At 52.2% G+C, this 20,503-nt stretch overlaps 1 protein-coding gene across 3 annotated transcripts in view; it reads left to right on the top strand.

The window, feature by feature from the left end:
• Positions 1–20,503, top strand: part of CACNA1A (calcium voltage-gated channel subunit alpha1 A) — a 224,630-nt gene that overhangs the window by 161,297 nt on the left and 42,830 nt on the right. For all 3 annotated transcript variants that reach the window (XM_069495015.1, XM_069494999.1, XM_069495009.1), the window contains 6 exons: positions 1,250–1,388; positions 2,921–3,050; positions 7,102–7,161; positions 7,871–7,977; positions 17,057–17,156; positions 19,399–19,559. In XM_069495015.1, coding sequence (XP_069351116.1) covers positions 1,250–1,388; positions 2,921–3,050; positions 7,102–7,161; positions 7,871–7,977; positions 17,057–17,156; positions 19,399–19,559 — 697 coding nt within the window. The remainder of the gene's footprint in view (positions 1–1,249; positions 1,389–2,920; positions 3,051–7,101; positions 7,162–7,870; positions 7,978–17,056; positions 17,157–19,398; positions 19,560–20,503) is intronic.

The following is a 20,503-nucleotide window of genomic DNA, read 5'->3' on the forward strand; positions in this document are numbered from 1 at the left end:
TGCTGTGAGCTAGGCTGAAGCCATGGCACTCACTCTAGCCCAGGCAACAGACCGAGACTCTGTCTCAAAATAAATAAATAAATAAATAAAATAAAATAAAAGTATGAAAGACACCGGGTGTGGTGGCATGCACCGTAGTCCCAGCTACTTGGGAGGCTGAGGCAGGAGGATCGCTTGAGCCCAGGAGTTCGAGGTTGCTGTGATCTGTGATCGCCCCACCACACCCAGCCTGTGTGAAAGAGCAAGACTGTCTTGAAAAAAAAAGTATGAAAGAAACAGTCAAAATGAAGTTTGATAATGATATCGTATTAGCTCAAAATGTTATACTTCCAGCATTTAATTAATATTTTAAAGATTATTAACAAGATGATTTACAATCTTTTTCTCATACTGTTTTCAAAATCTGGCATTTGGTTTACGCTGACAACACATCACAGTTTGGATCGGCCACATTTCAAGTGCCCAGCGGCCACGTAGGGCCACCTGCTACTGGCTTGGACAGCGCAGGCCTAGAGTCTTGAGGGATTGGCCCTTTCTGCGCCTGCAAGATCAGGATCAGAGAAGTGCTAAGGAATTTAAAGCTGAACCACTGAGTGGATTATTTCCTAAGATGATAGCAATAGCTCAGTTCCTCCAGGGTCAGTTCTGTGCAAGAGATTAACATGGGTTTGCTCAATACATGCTTGCCATGCTCCTAAGAGGTTGATCTTGTCACTGTGCCCATTTTACAGAAGAAGAAACTGAGGTTCAGAGAGGCTTAGCCAGTCAGGAGAGGGGAGCTACTGCAGTTTGGGAGAGCTCAGTATTTCCATCTGTAAAGTGGGTCTGTTGGCATTTTCCCTGCCCTCCTCCAAGTGGCAGTATGAAAGTCAAACAGGATAGGGGCAGGTCTGTGATCATGTCCTGCGAGGGCCCCCCCAGTCTCAAGGCTGTAGAGTGGTTGAGAGCAGGCACTCTGGGGCAAGGCTGCCCGGGTTCGAATCCCAGCTCTGCCACTTGTGGCTTTGTGACCTTAAGACAAGTCACTTCACTTTTCTGTGCCTCAATTTCCTCATCTGTAAAATGGGGAGGATAAACGTACCAACCTCACAGGGTCATGCGAGGATTCAATGACAGAATATAAAGCCTGGTACACAGTAGGCACTTTATAAGTGTCAGCTGTTTATTGCCCGCCCTGGGAGTGCAACAGGAGCCCAGAGACTTGTGGGAAATCGTGGAGGGAGCCCTGTGTTGGTTCTTGTCCCAACAGTGAACAAAAACGCCAACCCAGACCCACTGCCAAAGAAAGAGGAAGAAAAGAAGGAGGAGGAGGAAGATGACCCTGGGGAAGACGGCCCTAAGCCCATGCCCCCGTACAGCTCCATGTTTATCCTGTCCACGACCAACCCGTGAGTATGGCCTGCGCAAGGGGGGTGGTGGAAGTCAGGCCAGACAGAGAGGGCAATGGGGATAGCTGCCTCCAAGACTACCATCAGTCCAAGGGGACCTTTGAACCAACTGAAAAATGACACTCCTCTCTTAAGTCACATAAGATGGAAATTTGCCATAATACACTGATTTGGTCAGAAGAGACCCCTTCTTGCCATCACCTAGAAAAATCACTGTCATCAATGTCCAGATCTATACTGTGATGTGTGAGTCACCCTTTAGAAATGGCTGCCTCGTGCAATGCACAACATGCACAACTGTACATGGCAGCCATGGGCCCTGAGCTCTGTTTCTAACTTTCTCCTCTGCCAGGGTTTGGATTCTGGGCACGTGGTCTCTGTGTTCCATGGCCTTCGGTCTTGGGCGTCTTTAAGAAGGATAGATTATTTAGGGGAGAAATTTATCACGGGAATGTCAGGGTGGCTCAGAGGTTGTTTTAGGATTGCATTTTTCCAAAGGGTATTTCTTGAAAACCCTGATTCTTCAAAATGCGTCTTAGCAAAGAAAAATCATGTCAAGTAATGAGGGGGAACTCACCCAAGAGTGCAGACATTTACTTTTTTATTTAGTTGATTTATCTATTTTACTAAAGAAACACTTATGTGGCACTTAGTGCCAGCCACTGTTCTGAGTGCTTTAAATAATTTTTAAAATTTTATCATAATAGCCCTGTGGGGTTGGTACTATGCTTATCCCCATTTGCCAGATGAAGAAACTGAGGTCCAGAGAGGTGAAGTCACCTGCTCAATGTCGCACAGCAACTAAATGGGAGAGCTGGAGTTTGAGCCCAGACAAACTGGCTCTAGCATCCCTGTTCTTAACCACTCAACTCTGCTACCATTCACACAACCTTATGACCTATTTATTATTCACTCCACTTAAGAGGTTAAATATTAAAGGCTCTGACAAGGTGTGCAATTCATAATTTCAGTAACTAAATTTTTGGAGCCCCTATCATGTGCCGGGAATATATTAGCTCTTTCAGTTCTCACAACCCTGTTAGGTAAGCATTACTGTTATAGCCATTTTACAGATGAGGGCACTGAGGCACAGGGGGTTTAAGTAACTTGCCCAAGGTCACATGATTAACAAGAAGGAAAGAGAGAGAAAGAAAGAAAGAAACTTGCTTAACCCATAGATTCCCAACTTTGTTTGACCCTAGGCCATTTTAAGCATGAAAAACCTTTTTCTCTCCTACACAATCAAGGGCTTGGAGATCAAGATGTTTGTTCTAAGAGAGTTATTTGGGAGTGATAGGACCTTTGATAAACTGAGGATATGAATGTCTTCCCTAGCTGAGGTACCCCCTGCCTTCTTGGGGTTCCAGGGCCCAGAGAGGATCCCCAGCTGAAGGAATTTAATAATTTGTTGGGTGTGGGACCTTAGGAGTTGGAGATCTCAGGTAGTGGTAGGTAACATGAGATTATAAAAGGAAGAAGCTTGTGAGCCTGTGGTCTGAGTGGACCTCTGCACACCCACCTGTCCCCGACAGCCTTCGCCGCCTGTGCCATTACATCCTGAACCTGCGCTACTTTGAGATGTGCATCCTCATGGTCATTGCCATGAGCAGCATAGCGCTGGCTGCCGAGGACCCTGTGCAGCCCAACGCGCCTCGGAACAACGTGAGTCTCCCTGAGCACGTCCCTTCGCAGCCTGGCTCCTCTGTCACAGGCCACTTCCTCCCACATCCAAAACGCTCACAGCCAGGGTAGAAGGGATGTCGGGGGCACCCCCTAAGCATAGCCCCACGGCTGCTGGTTGGGAGCGGAAGCTCTGATTCCTTAGGGACACTCTTGAACACAAGATATTCCTTGGGGAGGCCGAGTGGCTGTGTGAGCCTGGCGGGGAGGAGGTGGCCCAAAGTGGCTGGGACTAAAAATTGCCGGACTCCCTAATGGGGGCCTGAGACTGGATGTGGCGTGTGCCCTGCCAAAGGAAGACGCAATCCCCGTGACTGCCAGGTCTTACCAAGTAGACTTTTGCATTTTGACACGAAGCTTTGAAAGAAACGACTTTGACTCAGAAACGCAGCTTAAGCTTTTAGGTTTTGGGAGAGCAGCCCCCTTTGGGAGTCGAGGGTCAGCTGATATCACCTGTTAATTGAGCCCTCGCTGTGTCCCAGGCACTTGGCGTGCAGTACCTCCCTTAGCCCTCACAAACCCCCTGCCCAGGCATCCCCTTTGGACAGATGGGGAAACTGAGGCTTGGCAGCAGGGCATAAGGGGGTTGGTAAGTGACCGGTCCAGGCTCACACAGCAGAATTCCAATTCTGCATCCCCCCCCACAGCTGCCATGGCTTCCCTCAACCATCTGCATTTATTGAGCACCTACTGTGTTCAGGGGCTGTGTGTGCATTACCCCCATAAGTCCTGCCAAGCGGGAATGAGTGCGTGATGGTGGTTGAGACAGGGAAACCGAGGCACCCACAGGCAAGGGTGCACCTCGTCCGTGTGTCTGTGGGCTGGAGGCCGAGGCCTGCCCCTGGGGCCTGGCACAGGCCGGGCCGGTGGTACCTGTTTCCCCAGCTCCCTCCTGCCGTCGCTCCCTGCCAGCGGTAGCCAAAGGTGCATTTCCCGCCGGCTAAGTAGGTTAGGGCCCTGGCGAGGCTAACTCCATCCATCAAGCCTGCCCGCAGCTTACCGCGCACTTTCGCCTCCTTCGCGGTCCCCCTGGGGACCCACGGGGGCAGATGGAAGGAAATAATTAGAACGAGGTTCGGACCAGGGCTTCGAGGCCAGCTCTCTCAGTCCCTGCAGCCGGGTTTCCCCCAGAGGCCTCCGGGAGCCAGGCCTGGGGAGGGGGTGTCCCCAGAGGGATCAGGAGACCCCCTGGCGACCCTAGGAGGCTGGAGAAGGAGCCTTGTCTCTGGCGGGCTGGACACAGGCATAGGGGGCCCAGGGGGCCCTGCGGCCCCAGGGTTGAAGGGACTCAGGGCAGGGCTCACCGCAGCCCCTGTGGAGCGTTTGCAAAGTGTCAGCTCCCCGGGCCCCCTCCCTGGTGTATCTCGCAGTGGCAACTTCCCTGCAAGGACACTGTGTGGCCTCTGACTGCTCACACCATGTAGAAAGAGGACAAAAGCGCCCCTGATGGTACGTGGCTCCTCGATTTCTCCCCCGCCCCTCTGCCGCCTGCCTTCTGTCTAGAGCTCTGATTCTCAACCGAGGACAATGTCTGGAGACATTTTTGGTTGTCACGACAAGAGGGGGAAGGTGCTTCTGGCATCCAGTGTGTGGGGGCCAGAGATGCTGCTCAACAGCCCGCAATGCACAGGACACCCCCCCGTAGAGAATGATCCGGCCCCAGACGTCAGTGATGCCAGGCTTGAGAAGCCCTGCCTTAGAAGTGACCAGCACCCCAGCTGCTGGAATGCACGTTTCTCAGCTGTTCTCATTTTCCCACCTGCACGCCTGCAGTCCCAGCTACTCGGGAGGCTGAGGCGGGAGGATCGCTTGAGCCCAGGAGCTTGAGGTTGCTGTGAGCTATGATGACGCCACTGCACTCTAGCCCCGGTGACAGAGCAAGGCTCCATCTCAAAAAAAAAAAAAACCAGAAGTGGAGTTTCCAGGTCATAGAATCTGCAAGTAGTCAGCCTCAGTAAATGCAACCAGAGTGTCAGCTGGATAACGAATGCAGTGACACTTGCACTGGTAGCACTTGGGGACTCTGATTGCTCCACAGCCTTGTCAACACTTGGTGCTGCCGGCTCTTCCTTTTGGCCGACCTGCTCGGTGTGCAGTGAGAGCCCACCGGGTTTCGCCTTACGTTTGCCTGTGACCAGTGAGACCGAGAACCTTTTCAGATTAGACTGAGCGACAGGAAATGCCATGTGTAGAAAGGTCAGATGTCAGAGATTGTTGAAGCTTGTTTATTGGTCTTTTGATTTCGTCTTGCAGGACTTATCATGCTGTCTGGAATTTGGTTCACCTGACCCACTGGCCTGCCCGTACGCAAACTCCATCCCTTCCCTCTTTCCTTCCTTCCCTTCATTCCTTTAGTTAGTGTTTCATAAGCAATTACTGCGTGCCGGGCACTGAGCTAAGCGTGGAGGATGAACAGGGTACGAGGTGGTCCCTGCCCTCCCAGAGCCCACAAAGCACCAGTCCCTTGGCGGTGCTGTGCCCATGCCCAGGGCATCGGAAGTGCTCTCCCACCACCGTCCCTTCTGCCCACCCGGATCCTGCAAGCCAAGCCCCTTGCCCCTGCCCCTCTCCCTGAGAAGTCAGCCCGCCCCGCTGGCCACTCTGGCCTCAGTTTCCCCTTCCAGCACCACACGCAATGGGAATGTGCACTGTGACCACACAGACCACAGAGCCCAGATCCCACAGGACCTGCTACAGCTCCAGCTAGTCATGCATTCGTGCAACAAACACATTTTGAGTGCCTACTGTATGCCTGACCCTGCATTAGGAGCTGCAGTTGCCACAGTGACAGACAAACGTTGCTGTCCCTGTGGAGCTGACGTGCGCATAGGGGAGAGGGGCGATGAGACCGGTAGTAGCTCTAACAGCGTGTCAGGAAGGGGACGTGCCCGGGAGTGAGGAGGATGGCAAGCCGCAGGAGGTGGAATTGTGAAGCAGGTGGCCACGGAAGGCCTCACTGGGAAAGCGATATTGGGGCCAAGTCATAAATGGGTGTAGAGAGGGGACCAGATGGAATCTGGGGAAGAGCATTGCAGACAGAGGGAACAGCCTGTGCAAAGGTCCTGAGGATGGCAGGAGGAAGTGAGCAAGGGGGAGAGTAGGAGGAGGTGAGGGGCAGGGAGGTGACCAATCAGTTTGTGCAGGGCCTTGAGGGCCGTGCAGGGGGCAGGACAACGGTGGCTTTTACCCCGAGTGACATGGGATCCAGGGAGGCTTGCGAGCAGAGGAGGGACATGCCTGACTGAGGTGTTCACAGGCGCCCTCTGGTGGTCTGGCTCAGTAATTGTCGGCCCTTGTTACTTCAGTGTGAATCTGACGACATTGGCGGCCTGTTCTGACCACAAGACACTGTGCCAGCACCCCCAGGTCCACATGGCCCGGTGACACAAGAGGTGTGCTAGGGTGTGGCCTGCAGAGGGGGCAGGCCAAAGGACGTCGCTCGTCCAGGCAGAAGCACAGGGGCTGGCCCCGGGTGAGGCAGTGGGGAGGGAGAGAGGGAGAATCGACCTACCCTGGCGAGGGCGTGGCCATGGGACAGGCAGAGAGGGCAGCCCGAGATTGGCCCCAGTGAGTGGGTAGGAGAAACCACGTGGAAACCACTTCTTGCCCAGCAAGCCCAGCAGGGCAGACACTGGGGGACCAGATCCATGACAAAGAGGGATACAGTCACACTTGCACTTCCCTGGGGCCACCTCTAATCCACAAGCTTGGGGCGAATTTTAAAAGGCGCCCTTCCCGTTGGTGAGCGGACCAGCCTCATAGAGTGATTTTGTTAGGATTTGCTGCCATCTGCTGGAATGTTTCCTTCACAACATACAAATCTGTTTTATGCTATGAGATGGGAGGGGGCCCTTGTGCAGTGCACGCCCTGCCCAACTGTATGTGGCAACTTTGTTTCCTCCTCTGGGTGGAGACTCTGCTCCTTGGGGACTTTGCTGGTGGGGTGAAGGGGTCGCACACCCCCAGTGGACTATTGTTAGTTTTACTGGGGCTCTGCTGGAACAAGCCAGTGATACGCTGTTATCCCCCGCAGGTGCTGCGATATTTTGACTACGTTTTTACAGGCGTCTTTACCTTTGAGATGGTGATCAAGGTGAGTGCAGAGAGAGCAGTGGCTCCAGGGGGATTCTGAGCCCTCAAGAATGCTGCCCTGGCTCTGGTGGCTTGCCCTGAGGATTAGAAAGGCCTGGGGTATTTGAGGAGCAGCAAGGAGGCTGGCACGGCCAGAAGTAATGAGGGAAGAGTGGGGAAGTGAGAACAGAAAGATGAGAGCAGGGAGGTGATGGGGCAGATTGTGCAGGGGGAGGGCACAGGAAGGACTTCGGCTTTTACTCTGAGTGAGGTGGGAGCCATGGAGGGACCTGACTCAGGCGTCCACAGGTGCCGGAGGACAGACTTGGGGGAGGGGAGCCAGGGGACCCGGGAGCAGTTGATTACTTTCCCCAGTGAGTGATCCAATAGGGTGGCGGCTACAGAGGAGGTGAGAAGTGGACAGATTCTTGAAAGATTGGGAAGGCAGAGCCGACAAGGTTTGCTGATGGATCCAGTGTGGGATTTGAGATGAATATGCCAAGGAAAACCCCAAGGTTTGGGCCCAAGAGCCAGCGAATCAGGGCTGCCTTCTATTAGGTGGGGGCCAGCTGCCTCTCCCCACGCCTCCCTCAGTCCTCTGGCCACTGCCCGTCCCTGCAGGATGGGGTGGTCCCTTGGGCTCCCTGCCCCTCCCCCAGAGGCCAGAAGGGTGAGTACCACACCCAGGGTGGGGGCCAAGGGTCTGAGTGCCCTCTCTTCTCCCCCAACAGATGATCGACCTGGGGCTCGTCCTGCATCAGGGTGCCTACTTCCGCGACCTCTGGAACATTCTCGACTTCATAGTGGTCAGTGGGGCCTTGGTGGCCTTTGCCTTCACGTAAGTCTCCTCGAGAGGCCTCTAATTGCCTTTGTGCCCCCCTCCCCAGCTGGGGCCACCCACCAGATCAAGGGACATGTTCTTGGAGCGTAGAGATGGGGAGAGTGGGGTCTGGGGATGGAGGGAGGCGTCAGCATGCCACCAGAGCTGCGGTTGGCTTCTTGCATGTTCCACCATAGAGGAACAGGGAGAAGGGACCCCCACCTTCTACCTCCTCACACAGCAATAGGCCTCAGCCGCATCACCGACCTCTTGCTGTGCTGCTTTCCGTAGACTAGCCTCGCTGGAACATCTCATCCCCCCTTCTGCTCCACAAGCGCTGCCCAAACTGCTGTCTCTTTGGGGAGCCCCTAAAAAGACAATCAGGAAACGAATGTGCATGAGAATTCTCACCCCCCCACACACCCACCCTGTGCCTGAAGGCCCCGTAGTTGTAGACCTGGTGTCTCCCTTTGTGTGTCTTTCACTTCTGGCAGTCCTAGGACACTCTGCCCTCTGAAAGGCCATACATCATTATGCAACTGCAAGATGGTGCCCTAGTTGTAGGCAGCCATTCCAAGATGGTGCCCAAGGGCTGAGCAGCCATTCCCAGATGGCATTTGAATGCTGGGCATCCATTTCAAGATGGCAACCTAGGGCTTATTAACCATTCCCAGATGGTATTTCAGTTCTGGGCGGCCATTCCAAGTTGGCCCCCAAGTTCTGGACAGCCATTCCAAGATGGCTTCTGACTTCTGGGCAGCCATTCCAAGATGGCCCCTGAGTTCTGTGAGGCCATTCCAAGATGGCTCCCTAGTTCTGGGCTGCCATTCCAAGATGGCCACCGAGTTCTGGGCAGCCATTCCAAGATGGCTCCCTAGTTTGGGGAGGCCATTCCAAGATGGCCCTGAAATTCTGGGTGCATTTCAAGATGGCACCCAAGGGCTGAGTAGCCATTAACCCTGAGATCCCTGATAGCAAACCTAGCAGTACATTCCTCAAGTCGTAGACATTGGGAACAGGATGAAAATACCTAATGAGTGCCTACTCCAGAAAAAATCTTGGGGACCCTGGCTTTGCCTATCATGGTGGATTGTTCCCTGAAAGGAAGGTTTTGGAAGGATCTTGACCCACCTCATGCCCATAGTGAGAAATTGGGTGGCTTTAACTCCAGGCATCCTTCTCAGCTGATCCAGAGGGGTCCTTGAATGCTCTCCCTGACCGAATAATGAGGGTTCGGCTTGCAAGAAGGGCTAGAACAGTGGCCCACTTCCAGCTAAAGGGCTAAAGTAGGCCACGCTCAGATTCTTCCCTGGCCATACAATGAGGTCAAGTTGTGTGAGAGGAACAAGAAATCTCCAGAGTTTCTGTTTGCTTCCGAGCTTGGGGAGATGTGTCAGGAAGGTCGGGAGGTTGATTGTATTTCTTTTTCTCTCTCTCCTCCTCTTCTCTCTTCTCTCTTTTTGTGCACTGTCTCATTTTCTTTCTCTTTCTCCTCCTCTTCCTCCCCACTTCCTTCCCTCTCATTAAAGTATTTGAATGTTTATTTGGCTATTAGAGCAATGAAACAGATTGTAAAAAAAAACAAACAAAAAAACAACCAAATCAGCTATGTAGAATATTATACTTTATATAGTTAGTATAGAATGTGAATAATTTTAATGAAGTGATAAATGCAAAAAAAATCAGGTTTGGCTACATTGTCATTAAGATGTTCTGCAAATTAAAAATTAAATAAACAGGCCAGGCGTGGTGGCTCACGCCTGTAATCCTAGCACTCTGCGAGGCCGAGGCAGGAGGATCACTTGAGCCCAGTAGTTCGGGACCAGCCTGAGCAACATAGCAAGACCCTGTCTCAATAAAAGAAAAAAGAAAGTAAGAATTTTAATTTTGAAAAGCCAAAACATTTTACCACCCTCAGCCTGGAGTGAGTCTGTCTCCTATGGAAATAACCTAAGTGTTTCTCCACCCCCCTCTGTCTCTGTCTCTGTCTCTCATCCCCTTCCCTCTCTTACTCCTGTTTCTCTCTCTCACCCTCTTTTCCTCTCTTCCCTCTCTCCGCTTCCCTCTCTCTCTCCCTTTCTCTCTGGGTAATGGGACCCACATGGGCTAGGTGGCTTGAAGCAGGCCAACACTCTGCCATCAGTCTGGCATCAGGGGACCCGGTACCCGCTGTGTTCTGACCAGGGGTGGTCGTCAGATGCAGGCAGAGCCCAGGACAAAGGAGGGCAATCTCGGTCAGGCACCCGTCCCGCTTTTCTCGGGCCAACTGGGGCAGGGTCTGCCCTACAGCCCCCGAGTCTCCCAGGGCTCAGGGGAACAGGGCTGGGGAGGAGCAGCAGTGACTCAGTCACATCCACCTGTCCACACACAGCGCCCTTTGCTGGGTGTGCCCGGGGTGGCGGGCCTTCTAGGGGTCCTCCCGGTGGCCATCCCTGCGTGTGACACAGCATAAGTTGTACTCAGTCCCTTTTAGCTCACCATTGGCAATTTGCTCCCAGACCCCTGTCGGAGCTGACACACAGATGACACAGGGGAGGTGGCTCTGCTGCTGCCCTGTCCCCCTCCAGTCCCCAAGTTGATCTCACAATGTAGGGACAGGGTGACCTTCAAAGGACCCAGGAGCAAAGCCTTTCAACCACTGAGCTTGTGCCCTGATGAGCTGTCATTTACAATACGCTGTGTTTCTAGGTTCTCTGGAGTCACAGTCAGCCTCATCTTTAAGCAAATCTAATCTAGAGAAACAAAAACCCCCAATTTTTTTTCCACCAGAGATCAATTAGCAGCGTGATTCTTTGTGTTACGAAAGAATCTGCCACAGGGAGCTGATTTAGGTTTTGGATTTTGGAGTTTTCTTTTTAAATATCAAGTTATACAAGGGCATTCAAAATTAGCCTACAACTCAGAGGAATTCGGCAGCCTATTTGGTGAGTCAGGCTTTTAAACTGTTCTCATAAAGTCAGTACAGGCATAAAGCCACCCTGCAGCCTTGAAGATCCCTGCTTTAAGTGTTTTGGGTTTTTTGGGTTTTGTTTTATTTTTTTTGGTTTTTTTGTTTTTTTTTTTTTTTTGGTTTTTTTTTCCTATGCAAAGTAAGGGTCAGGACAGAAATTTCAAGCCATCCCGTCAACCCTGGCAAGCTCGTAGATCTCGCGGGAATTGGGAGGTGTGGGATTTTGCCAATGGGATGCTTGCAAGTGCCAGGGACTCTCACGGGGTTTCAGAAGAGTTGATGGCCACAGGTCCAATAGGGAGAACCTTTATGTCATGGCCAAAAGATTGGGAGAGGGAACCCTGACACCCCACCCTTACCACGCCCTCCCACCTCCCTGCTGAGAGTCCGTCTGGCACCGCTACTTCTCTGCCAGGGCAGGGCTGCAGGCCCAGCACGTGGTCCAGCACCTTCATGAAGCCATTCCCGCACGCCCAACAGCCAAATTACCAGAAAGCAAGAGAAGGAAAAGCCCCTTTTCCCAAGAAAATTTCAGAATCCTTCCCCTGGCTGCAGGTTTCTGGCCTCTTTTGCCTGAGAAGGTCTCTCGCCCCATGAAGACTTTGCCTATTGTCTTTCTTTGTTCTAACATGGATGTCACATTGGAGGGAGCCGGGGATGCACGGAGCGTCTCAGCCTGAGTGCCGAACTCCCCGCGTCCTTTGCTCCTGTCCTTTCTGGTCTTTTAGCTTGTTTTGTCTGTCCTGTGTGCCCGTCTTCACGGAGACAAGGCTGAGAACCCCAACGGGTGTCCGATGAACCTTACTGGTGTAGAAGAAGGTCCCCCCCCTAGTCTGTCTGGTTTCTCTCTGGACGTGCAAGTCCCCTAGCCTCGCTGTGCCTCAGTTTCCCCCATAAAATAAAGAAACTCAACTTGGTAGTGATAATAGTAACAGCCTCCATTTATTGAATCTTCGCAACAACCACATCAGGGTGGTGTGGCTGTTATTCCCATTTTGTAGGTGGGGAAACTGAGACCCCGAGGGATTGTGGAGGGAAGTGCGTCCAGCAAGATCGCCAAGGTGGGGTTCAGTGGGCAGAATGTGACCTGGCACCCCAGCCAGCCGGGGCTCGTCAAGGCCAGGGCAAGGGAGCAAAGGGCTGTTCCCTTCCTTCGTTGAAAGGAATCTTGCTGTGCTGACCTTCTGGGGTCGAGGCAAGAATTCTTCCCTAGTGCTGTGGTCGTGGCCCCGTCTCTGACACGGAAAGACTACCCCTGCGGTTCCCCCAAGGGATACGTGGAAGCTCTCCCACAGGTTTCACCCCTCCTGCCCCTCTCCCACTCATCTGTGCGTGTGTGTGTGTCCCACTCCGTCCACTGACTGTGTCCCCTGTCCCTGTGATCACCATTAATGCACCATTTCATTGGCCATCACACGTGGTATCGCACTCTGTGCCCATGCCTTGGAGCAGCCATCTGACATTTCTCAGCAGCTGGCAGACCACAGTGCTGCCCTCACTGCCAAGGGTCCATCTGGCGTGCTGCTCCTCCCTCCCAAGGCAGGACCGCAGGCCAGCGCAGCTGGCAGAGCGCCTTGATCGAGCCACTTCTGCATACCCAGGAGCCAAACGTCAGAAAGCCAAAGAAGGAGCTACTCTTTTGCCCCCATCTTCAAAACAGCCCCTGCCCCCAGAAGGAATTAAATTTTTCTTATGTGTGGTGAAATGGAAAGAAGGTTAGACTGCAAAATACCCCCACACCTGGGTTTGAATCTCAGTCTGCCAGTTCCCAGCTGCGTGCCCTTGGGCAAGTCACTCTCCTTCTCTGGGCCTCAGCTTCCTCATCTGGAAAATGGGCACAAGGATGTCATCTTCCCACGGGCAAATGTGGTGACATTCAGAAGACTCCCATATTATACGTAAAGTCAGCAGATTGGGTGAAAATCACTGTCATTAAAAGTTCCCTCAATCATCCTTAAAGCACCCGGGCATGGTGGGGCTGCACCTGTAGTCCCAGCTACTGGGGAGGCTGAGGTAGGAGTTTCACTTGAGGCCAGAAGTTCAAGGTTGCAGTGAGCTATAATCGCACCACTGCACTCCAGCCCTGGTGACACAGTGAGACTCCACCTTTTAAAAAAATAATAATAAAATAAAATTTTAAAAGATCATCTATAAAGCACAAATCTATATAGACCACAGGATCTATACAATTCTATCTATACACTGATTTCTACATTCACTGAACTTTGAGAACCACCAAGCTAGACTACAAGAAAAGAGTAGGGGATGTGGAAATATTTGGAATATTTGTAGGCATTTAAATCACTCTGGTTTTTTTTTTTTTTAATCACTAGCTTCCAAAGGGGTAGTGGGTCAGAAAATCCGTGGAATCTGCTTGGCGGTAGGGTTTCTGCCAGTCTGATGGCCGCCAGGTCTTTCTAACCTGTATCTTCGGTCATTGTTGGAGGCTTTTAATGCCACCAAGCCTGATTTCAAAGATGAGTCACGAGAAAGACTGTTGCCAAATGCTGAGAGCTTTCCCCGGGCCTGCGTGTGCTCACGAGGCTCTGCAGAGCTGCCTCTCGTCCCACCCCGAGTCAGATCTCCTTGCTGACCCCTCCTTTGTAGGTTAAAGAATAAAGCCAAGGCCACAGCTACAGAATCCCACAGGCCTGTTTACAGATGGGGGTTTTTAGAGACACACCCAGGATTCAAACCCAAGTCCCCACAACTTCAAAGCTCACAACCTTTAAGACAGTCTAAAACCAGGCCGGGCGCGGTGGCTCACGCCTGTAATCCTAGCACTCTGGGTGGCCGAGGAGGAAGGATTGCTCGAGGTCAGGAGTTCGAGACCAGCCTGAGCAAGAGCGAGACCCCGTCTCTACTAAAAATAGAAAAATTAGCCAGGCATTGTGGCGCACACCTGTAGTCCCAGCTACTTGGGAGGAGGACCCCTAGAGCCCAGGAGTTTGAGGTTGCTATGTGCTAGGCTGATGCCACTGCCCTCTACCCTGGGCGACAGAGCGAGACTCTGTCTCAAAAATAAAATAAAATAAAATAAAATCTTCCAGCACCAGAACCTCTGGAGAAAAGGGGTTGATTTCTCCAGCTCTTGGCAGTGACTTCCAGTGGCGAATTTGCCTTTGGTAATTGACAAGTTTCTAGCCGCCCTGCTACTTGGAAATTTGGCCCTCCTAGGTGCTGTTGGGCAGTGCCAGGGGGCCTGCCAAGGGTGGGGGACAAGTGGGGGGCTTCCAGATGGAAGGATGGACGTTGGCCAGAGCCTGAGGCTGCCCTCTGGTCCCTGGGTGGGGCCGGGGGGAGCCCAGGTGTGCGTGTGTGTACGTGCGTGTTTTGTGTTCTTTCTTCTGAGGCCACTTACAATCTGTCTCTCCCTCCGATGCTAACTCAACAGGAGCAGTACACGGTAAAGTCTCTCTCTCTCTCTCTCCTCTCTCTCCTTTCTCTCACATTCTGTCTCTCGTTATCCGTGTCCTGGTGCAGCCGCATTCATTCTGGGCCGTTTCCGTGGCCTTGTGTCCTTGCTGCCGTCTCCTGTCGCTTGGAATGACCAGAACTCGCTCCCCGGGAAGGAGGCGTTCCCAGGGGTCTTGGCCACTGCCCTCGGCTGTGACCCGCCAGTTCTTGCAAAGGACAGAAAGGGCAGTGGGCATCTCTGCCCAGGGTCCGGTTGCAGCAGGACCGGCGAGCTGGGGGCGCAGTCGCCACCCTCCCAGATGGGAGGGGTGTTCGAAGTCCAAACAGCCTGGAACCGGGCTGTGAAAACAGGAAGTGGCCGCTGCCCCGAGGGGCACCCACGCTCCCGGCGAAGTGGTTGGCAGGCCCGGTTTTCTATGAGAGCATCCACACTCTCCTCGGTGCCTCCATAAACACAATTGTTCCTCAGTCTCTCTAGAGAGAGGGCGGTGCCTCCTGGGACACAGAGCCCTAAAATGCCCATGGGGTCATTTTCAGATGAGCAGATGCCCCTGGAGACGTGTTCCCAAGAGTCAGCCTTTGGGCACATCAAGATTTTAGCCAGTGCCAGGTGCAACCTGGATGTCCGGTGGCTTGACTTTTCCTTCCCCTGGGACGCTGTATTCTCAACTTAAATTGAGTTTCGAACGAAACTTTGTATCATGTCTTTACAACCGGCAGGGCCCACGTCAGGTAGAACTGCAACTGCAAAAGTGAATCTAACAAGAAGGAAACAGTGTTGCGTTCAAGTTGCATTCTCCTGGCATTCCAGCTGGGTTCTCTGTTAAAAGGGAGGTCGGTGAGGAGCCTAGGGAGGTGTTAAAGACCTATTGGCTTCCACCTGAGGCTTCCTTGCTGACAAAAGCAGAGTATCTGCAAGAGTTGAAAGAGAGAGAATCGTTTGCCACTGTGATCCAATTATTTAATTCTGTGTCCCTGTTCTGCCTAAAATTATCACGGTGACTATCCCAATGTGTGTGTGTCACATTTGGGGGGGGGGGGAGCACCGCCTCGAGATGATCATGATGACATTGGTTTAAAAAAGGAAAAATAAACACGCTCAGACGGCCGAATCCGAAGCATGTCTCTGCCTAGCAGGCTAAAATACAATTCTCATCTTTGTTCCCTGAAAAAATTGAGAAAAAGGAACCCTTTAAAAGCAAATGGTGTGAAGAATGATGTTTTTTGCACCTGGATACTCAGACACTTGGTGGCGGGGGTCTCTGGGGCAGCTTTGCCTGTGACCCAGAAGGTCACTAGAGGGAGATGTTCGCTAGGTGACCTCCCCACCTGAGGGCTCTGGCCTGGATCCGTTCACACGTGTCCTGAGAACACATGCCAGGTGCAGGCTAGGGGCTGGGAAAGGAACCCAGACTCAAAGGGAAATTGAACCCGCAGAAGAATAAATCACAGTGTAAGCCCTTGAGGAATTGAAGCCGGAAGCCAAAGAAAGAAAGAAACGTAAAACTCCGAGATGGTCAGGGCAGGCTGTGTCAGAGCCTTGGGCTTTGAGGGCTGCGCAGTTCTGCGGATGGAGAACTAGAGGGAGGGTGTTTCTAGCAGCGGGAACAGTCTCTGCAAAATCAGGCAGAGGCAAAAGAGTGTGGCTGGGGCCTGGGGTGTGTCGCAACAAATGAGAATGCAAAGGGGAAAGGTAAGTTGGGCTAGATTTCAAAGAGCCTTGAATGCCATGCCAAGAAGTTTGTACTCAATCTTCTAGGAATTCAAATGCTCCAGTCGGATTCTGAGCAAGAACGTGACATGGTCCTTGGCATTGGCTACTGTGTGCCAAAGAGATGGGAGAAGAGAGACAGGGGGTGGGGAGAAAGTTGGGAGATGGGTGATGACGGCCTGACCTAAAACAGTGGCCAGGGACAGATGGCAGGATGTTTAAGAAGGTGACTCATCGGGGACGGGGGTAGAAGGCACGCAGTTGAACTTGACTCTCAGGTGTCTGGCTTGGGCAGTGGGGCAGGTGGCAAGTGCCATGAGCCACAGCGCTCTTGGTGGTGGTCACCCAATGCCCTCCCCCGGGGGGGCCTGAATCACGGTTAGCCGAGAGTGTCATGGCACCCTTGAGTCTGCCTTGCTCAGCTCAGGCCCAAGGGACCCTGGACTGAACCTCTATGTACGTCTCTGGCAAACGTGGGCTCAGAGACCCTCGCAGCAGCAAGGCAGAGACCATGGCAGTGGTTCCTGAGCGTCTGAAAGGACCAGCACCTAGTTATTTCCTCTCCCGTGGGCTCAGGGAATATGGGTGGGGAGCGAGGGGAGTTGGTCTAAGGGCCACTTCAGGCATCTTCCTGAATCCCACTGGAAGGGGGAGAAAACCCAATTTTTAAGAGCCCACTAGACCACCTTTAAAGAGAGACACGGGACAGCCAGCTCCCTCGTGCTGGGTCTGAGGGCCGCCCCGTGCATCCGCTCAGACCCAGCCCGATGGCAGAGGGCCCACAACAAATCCTGAGACCAGAACCACAAAAAGCCATCTGCTCACTGGCTCCAAAGCCCAAACTTAGCAGGCAAACTGGACCTTTCTTTACCAAGAAGAGCAGGGCTATGCCAACCTCACCCCCCCCCCCCCCGCCCCACCAGACTCCTAGGCCTGGGAGGGCGGGGTCATGAGGAATTGTGTGTCACCCCCCACTCAGCCTGACCTCTGCCCCCTCTCTTCTGAACATCCCTCCACAGTGGCAATAGCAAAGGAAAGGACATCAACACAATTAAATCCCTCCGAGTCCTCCGGGTGCTACGACCTCTTAAAACCATCAAGCGTTTGCCAAAGCTCAAGGTGAGATTGGGAGATTGGGGGGCAGGGGCGGAGGAGGGAACCTGTCAGGGTTACCATGTACAGTTGAGCAGGTTGCACACTGCTCAAGGACACCACATTGAAGGAGGTGCTGATAACATCGCAGCCATTATATGTGGATATATGTATTATTACTACTTTTCCAGCAGATGGCAGTAAAGTGAATTGACCTAACAAAATCTGTATATCATGGTAATTTTTCATTAGATGAAATGTCTCAAGGTCAAGATGCCTTCTCCTAATTCACATGAAGGCATCGTATGGATGAAAGAAAAGGGTATAACCATAATCTGGGAAGCAGGAACTAGGTTTCTTGTCCCACATAAGCTTTGACTTTTCATCTACCTGTCCCAAGCTCCAGTATCTCCCATTCCAAGATAGCATGAACAGTTCCCAAAAGCTCGTCACTCAAGAAAAACTTAAAAGAAATAAAAGTTAGTCATAAGAGCACCCATTTTCAATTTGTGCTTCGTCCAAGTGCCGGCTGTATTATCTCTTATGGAATATGTTTTTTTAAGTCAGTTTATTTTTTACATAAGTGAATTTATTTTAAAAGGAAATGCTGGCCAGGTGCAGTGGCTCACACCTGTAATCCTAGCACTTTGGGAGGTTGAGGCAGGAGGATCGCTTGAGGCCAGGAGTTCAAGACCAGCCTGGGCAACATAGCAAGACCCCATCCCTACAAAAAAATAGAAAAATTAACCAGGCATGGTGGCACTTGCCTGTAGTCCCAGCTACTCAGGAGGCTGAGGCAGGAGGATCACGTGAGCCCAGGAGTTTGAGGTTGCACTGAGCTATGATGACTCCACTGCACTCTAGCCCGGGCAACACAGTGAAACCCTGTCCCAAAAAAATAAAATAAAAAATAAAAGGAAATGCTATGAGAAGTTTCTCAAGTTGGAAAATCAAACCCACTGTTTTTTGTTTGGTTTTTTTTTTTTGTCCCCCATCAAATATACATGTTGAATCCCTACGCCCAACGTGATCGTATTTGGAGGTGGGGCTTTTGGGAGATACTAGCTTTTTTTTTTATTTATTTATTTCATCTTATTGTTATGGGGGATACAGAATTGCAGGTTATATACGTTGCCCATGTACCGCCTTTCCCCCCAAGTCAGAGCTCCAGGCGTGTCTGTTCCCCAGGTAGTGCGCGTTGCACCCATCATGTAGGTATATATCCCTCCAAACCCACTGTTAATAGAAGATAAAACTAAATATCTATTTGTTTAAAGAAAAAAAGATACTGTTAAAATCTCGCCAAAGGTGGTTGCCTGCCAAAGGCTTTGAGCACGGACACCTGCTCTTTCTTGGTTTGAAAGGGAAAATGTGAATGGTTAGTGCTAACATAGTAGCAACTAAGCGAGACTTTCTCCTTCACTCAAAAGGCATGAGACAGAATTGGGGAGAGAGTACCTTTGTTACCTTATGCAGCGCTAGGCTCCGGCATCACCAAAAAGTATCTGGTATCCCATTTGTTGGAGGGTAGGCCGCCATGCTTTTGGAAATCTCGAGAAGAATGCCCCCTTTTTGCTGATGGGTTTTCAAAGAAAGGAAATGCGGCTGCCCTGAGGCGATGAAAGCTTAGGATGAAATACGCACATTCCAGAGTGTTCAGTTCGGTGGTTTTTTTCTGTTTTCTGTCACAACCTTTGGGAGCCCCATGAAAGCTATGTACCCTCTCTTGTGGGGACAGGTGGCGAAGCTTGCCTGGTAATTCCGGCAGGCTTGGCAGTCTCTAATGCCCACTTGTGGTTAGACCCACTGCATTTCTGAGCGGAATGGAAGCCACTCCAAACAGCCCGGGGGAAGCCCGGGACACCCAGGCAGCGTCCAGAGAGCAGGACGGCAGTCAGTGGCATGGAGGGGGAGAGGGCATCCCAGGCTGGGACCGCTGCTTTCTCTGGGGAGGGCGGAAGGGTTCGATCTTATCCAAGGCAGAGTGTCCCAGGCACGCGGGGTCATCTCCGAAACCCAGAGGTGTGTGAGAGATGTTCAGGGGGCGACAGGGAGAAACCACAGCTCCGGCTAATGGGAGGCTGGGGGTGGCCTGAGGGAGCCAGGGTTGAGTCCGGCCCCAACGCTCACATCTCAGAGCTGAGTGGCCTTACCTGGGTGACTGGGCTCATGACTTTGTCTGTAACATGGGAGTGACAATGGCAGCACGCTGGTATCTTTCAGCCCCCCGGCCGCTCACCCTCTCTCTGACACCCCCCCCCCCCCGCAGGCCGTGTTCGACTGTGTGGTGAACTCGCTCAAAAACGTCTTCAACATCCTCATCGTCTACATGCTGTTCATGTTCATCTTCGCGGTGGTGGCCGTGCAGCTCTTCAAGGGCAAGTTCTTCCACTGCACTGATGAGTCCAAGGAGTTTGAGAAGGACTGTCGGTGGGTCCTGACCTTCCCGGGCATTTCCACCTCGGGTGGCACGTGGGAGGGGAGGGGACCGGCCAGAGGCTTGGGCTTGAAGACCGCAGTGTTGGGCCTCGGGGGCGACTCAGTGGCGACCAGTTTGGATCTGGAGTAGAAAGAGCCCCAGTTTGGGACTCTGAGTCACTACCCAGTGCTGCAGGATGCGTCATGAGCCGGTGGCTTAACCTTTCAGATGCTGGCTTTGTCACGTGAGGGATATTAATACACGGTCATGGTTCCTTATTTAAAACCTTCGCACGCAGACGGGGTTCAAATTTCAGCATATTTTGAGATTTTAGAAACGTGGTACAGTGCATGTCCCGCAGGGGCCGTGACACCCCGGCTGTGTGCAAGGCAGTGCTCTGCTCAGACACGGTGTTTCTGCCATGAAATACGTGACGATTTGCACCCAACAGGACACATAACAAGTATAAGGAGCTTTACGTCCAATCAGATCAGGTTTTGTTGCCAGATAAATTAGGTCAGGGACCAAGAAACTTGTTCTGCCAAGGACCAAACCGTAAATATTTTTGGCCTTGCAGGCCGCACGGTCTCTACTGTAGCACGAAGCAGCCGCAGGCAATAGGTAAACAAATTGGCGTGGTTGCATTCTAACAAAACTTCATTCCAGGCCGGGCGCGGTGGCTCACGCCTGTAATCCTAGCACTCTGGGAGGCCGAGGCGGGTGGATCGCTCGAGGTCAGGAGTTCGAGACCAGCCTGAGCAAGAGCGAGACCCCGTCTCTACTAAAAATAGAAAGAAATTATCTGGCCAACTAAAATATATATATAAAAAAAAAAATTAGCCGGGCATGGTGGCGCATACCTGTAGTCCCAGCTACTCAGGAGGCTGAGGCAGGAGGATCACTTGAGTCCAGGAGTTTGAGGTTGCTGTGAGCTAGGCTGACGCCACGGCACTCA

The sequence above is a fragment of the Eulemur rufifrons genome, chromosome 2, assembly GCF_041146395.1.
Source record: "Eulemur rufifrons isolate Redbay chromosome 2, OSU_ERuf_1, whole genome shotgun sequence".
In the NCBI taxonomy this organism is placed as follows: Eukaryota; Metazoa; Chordata; class Mammalia; order Primates; family Lemuridae; genus Eulemur; species Eulemur rufifrons.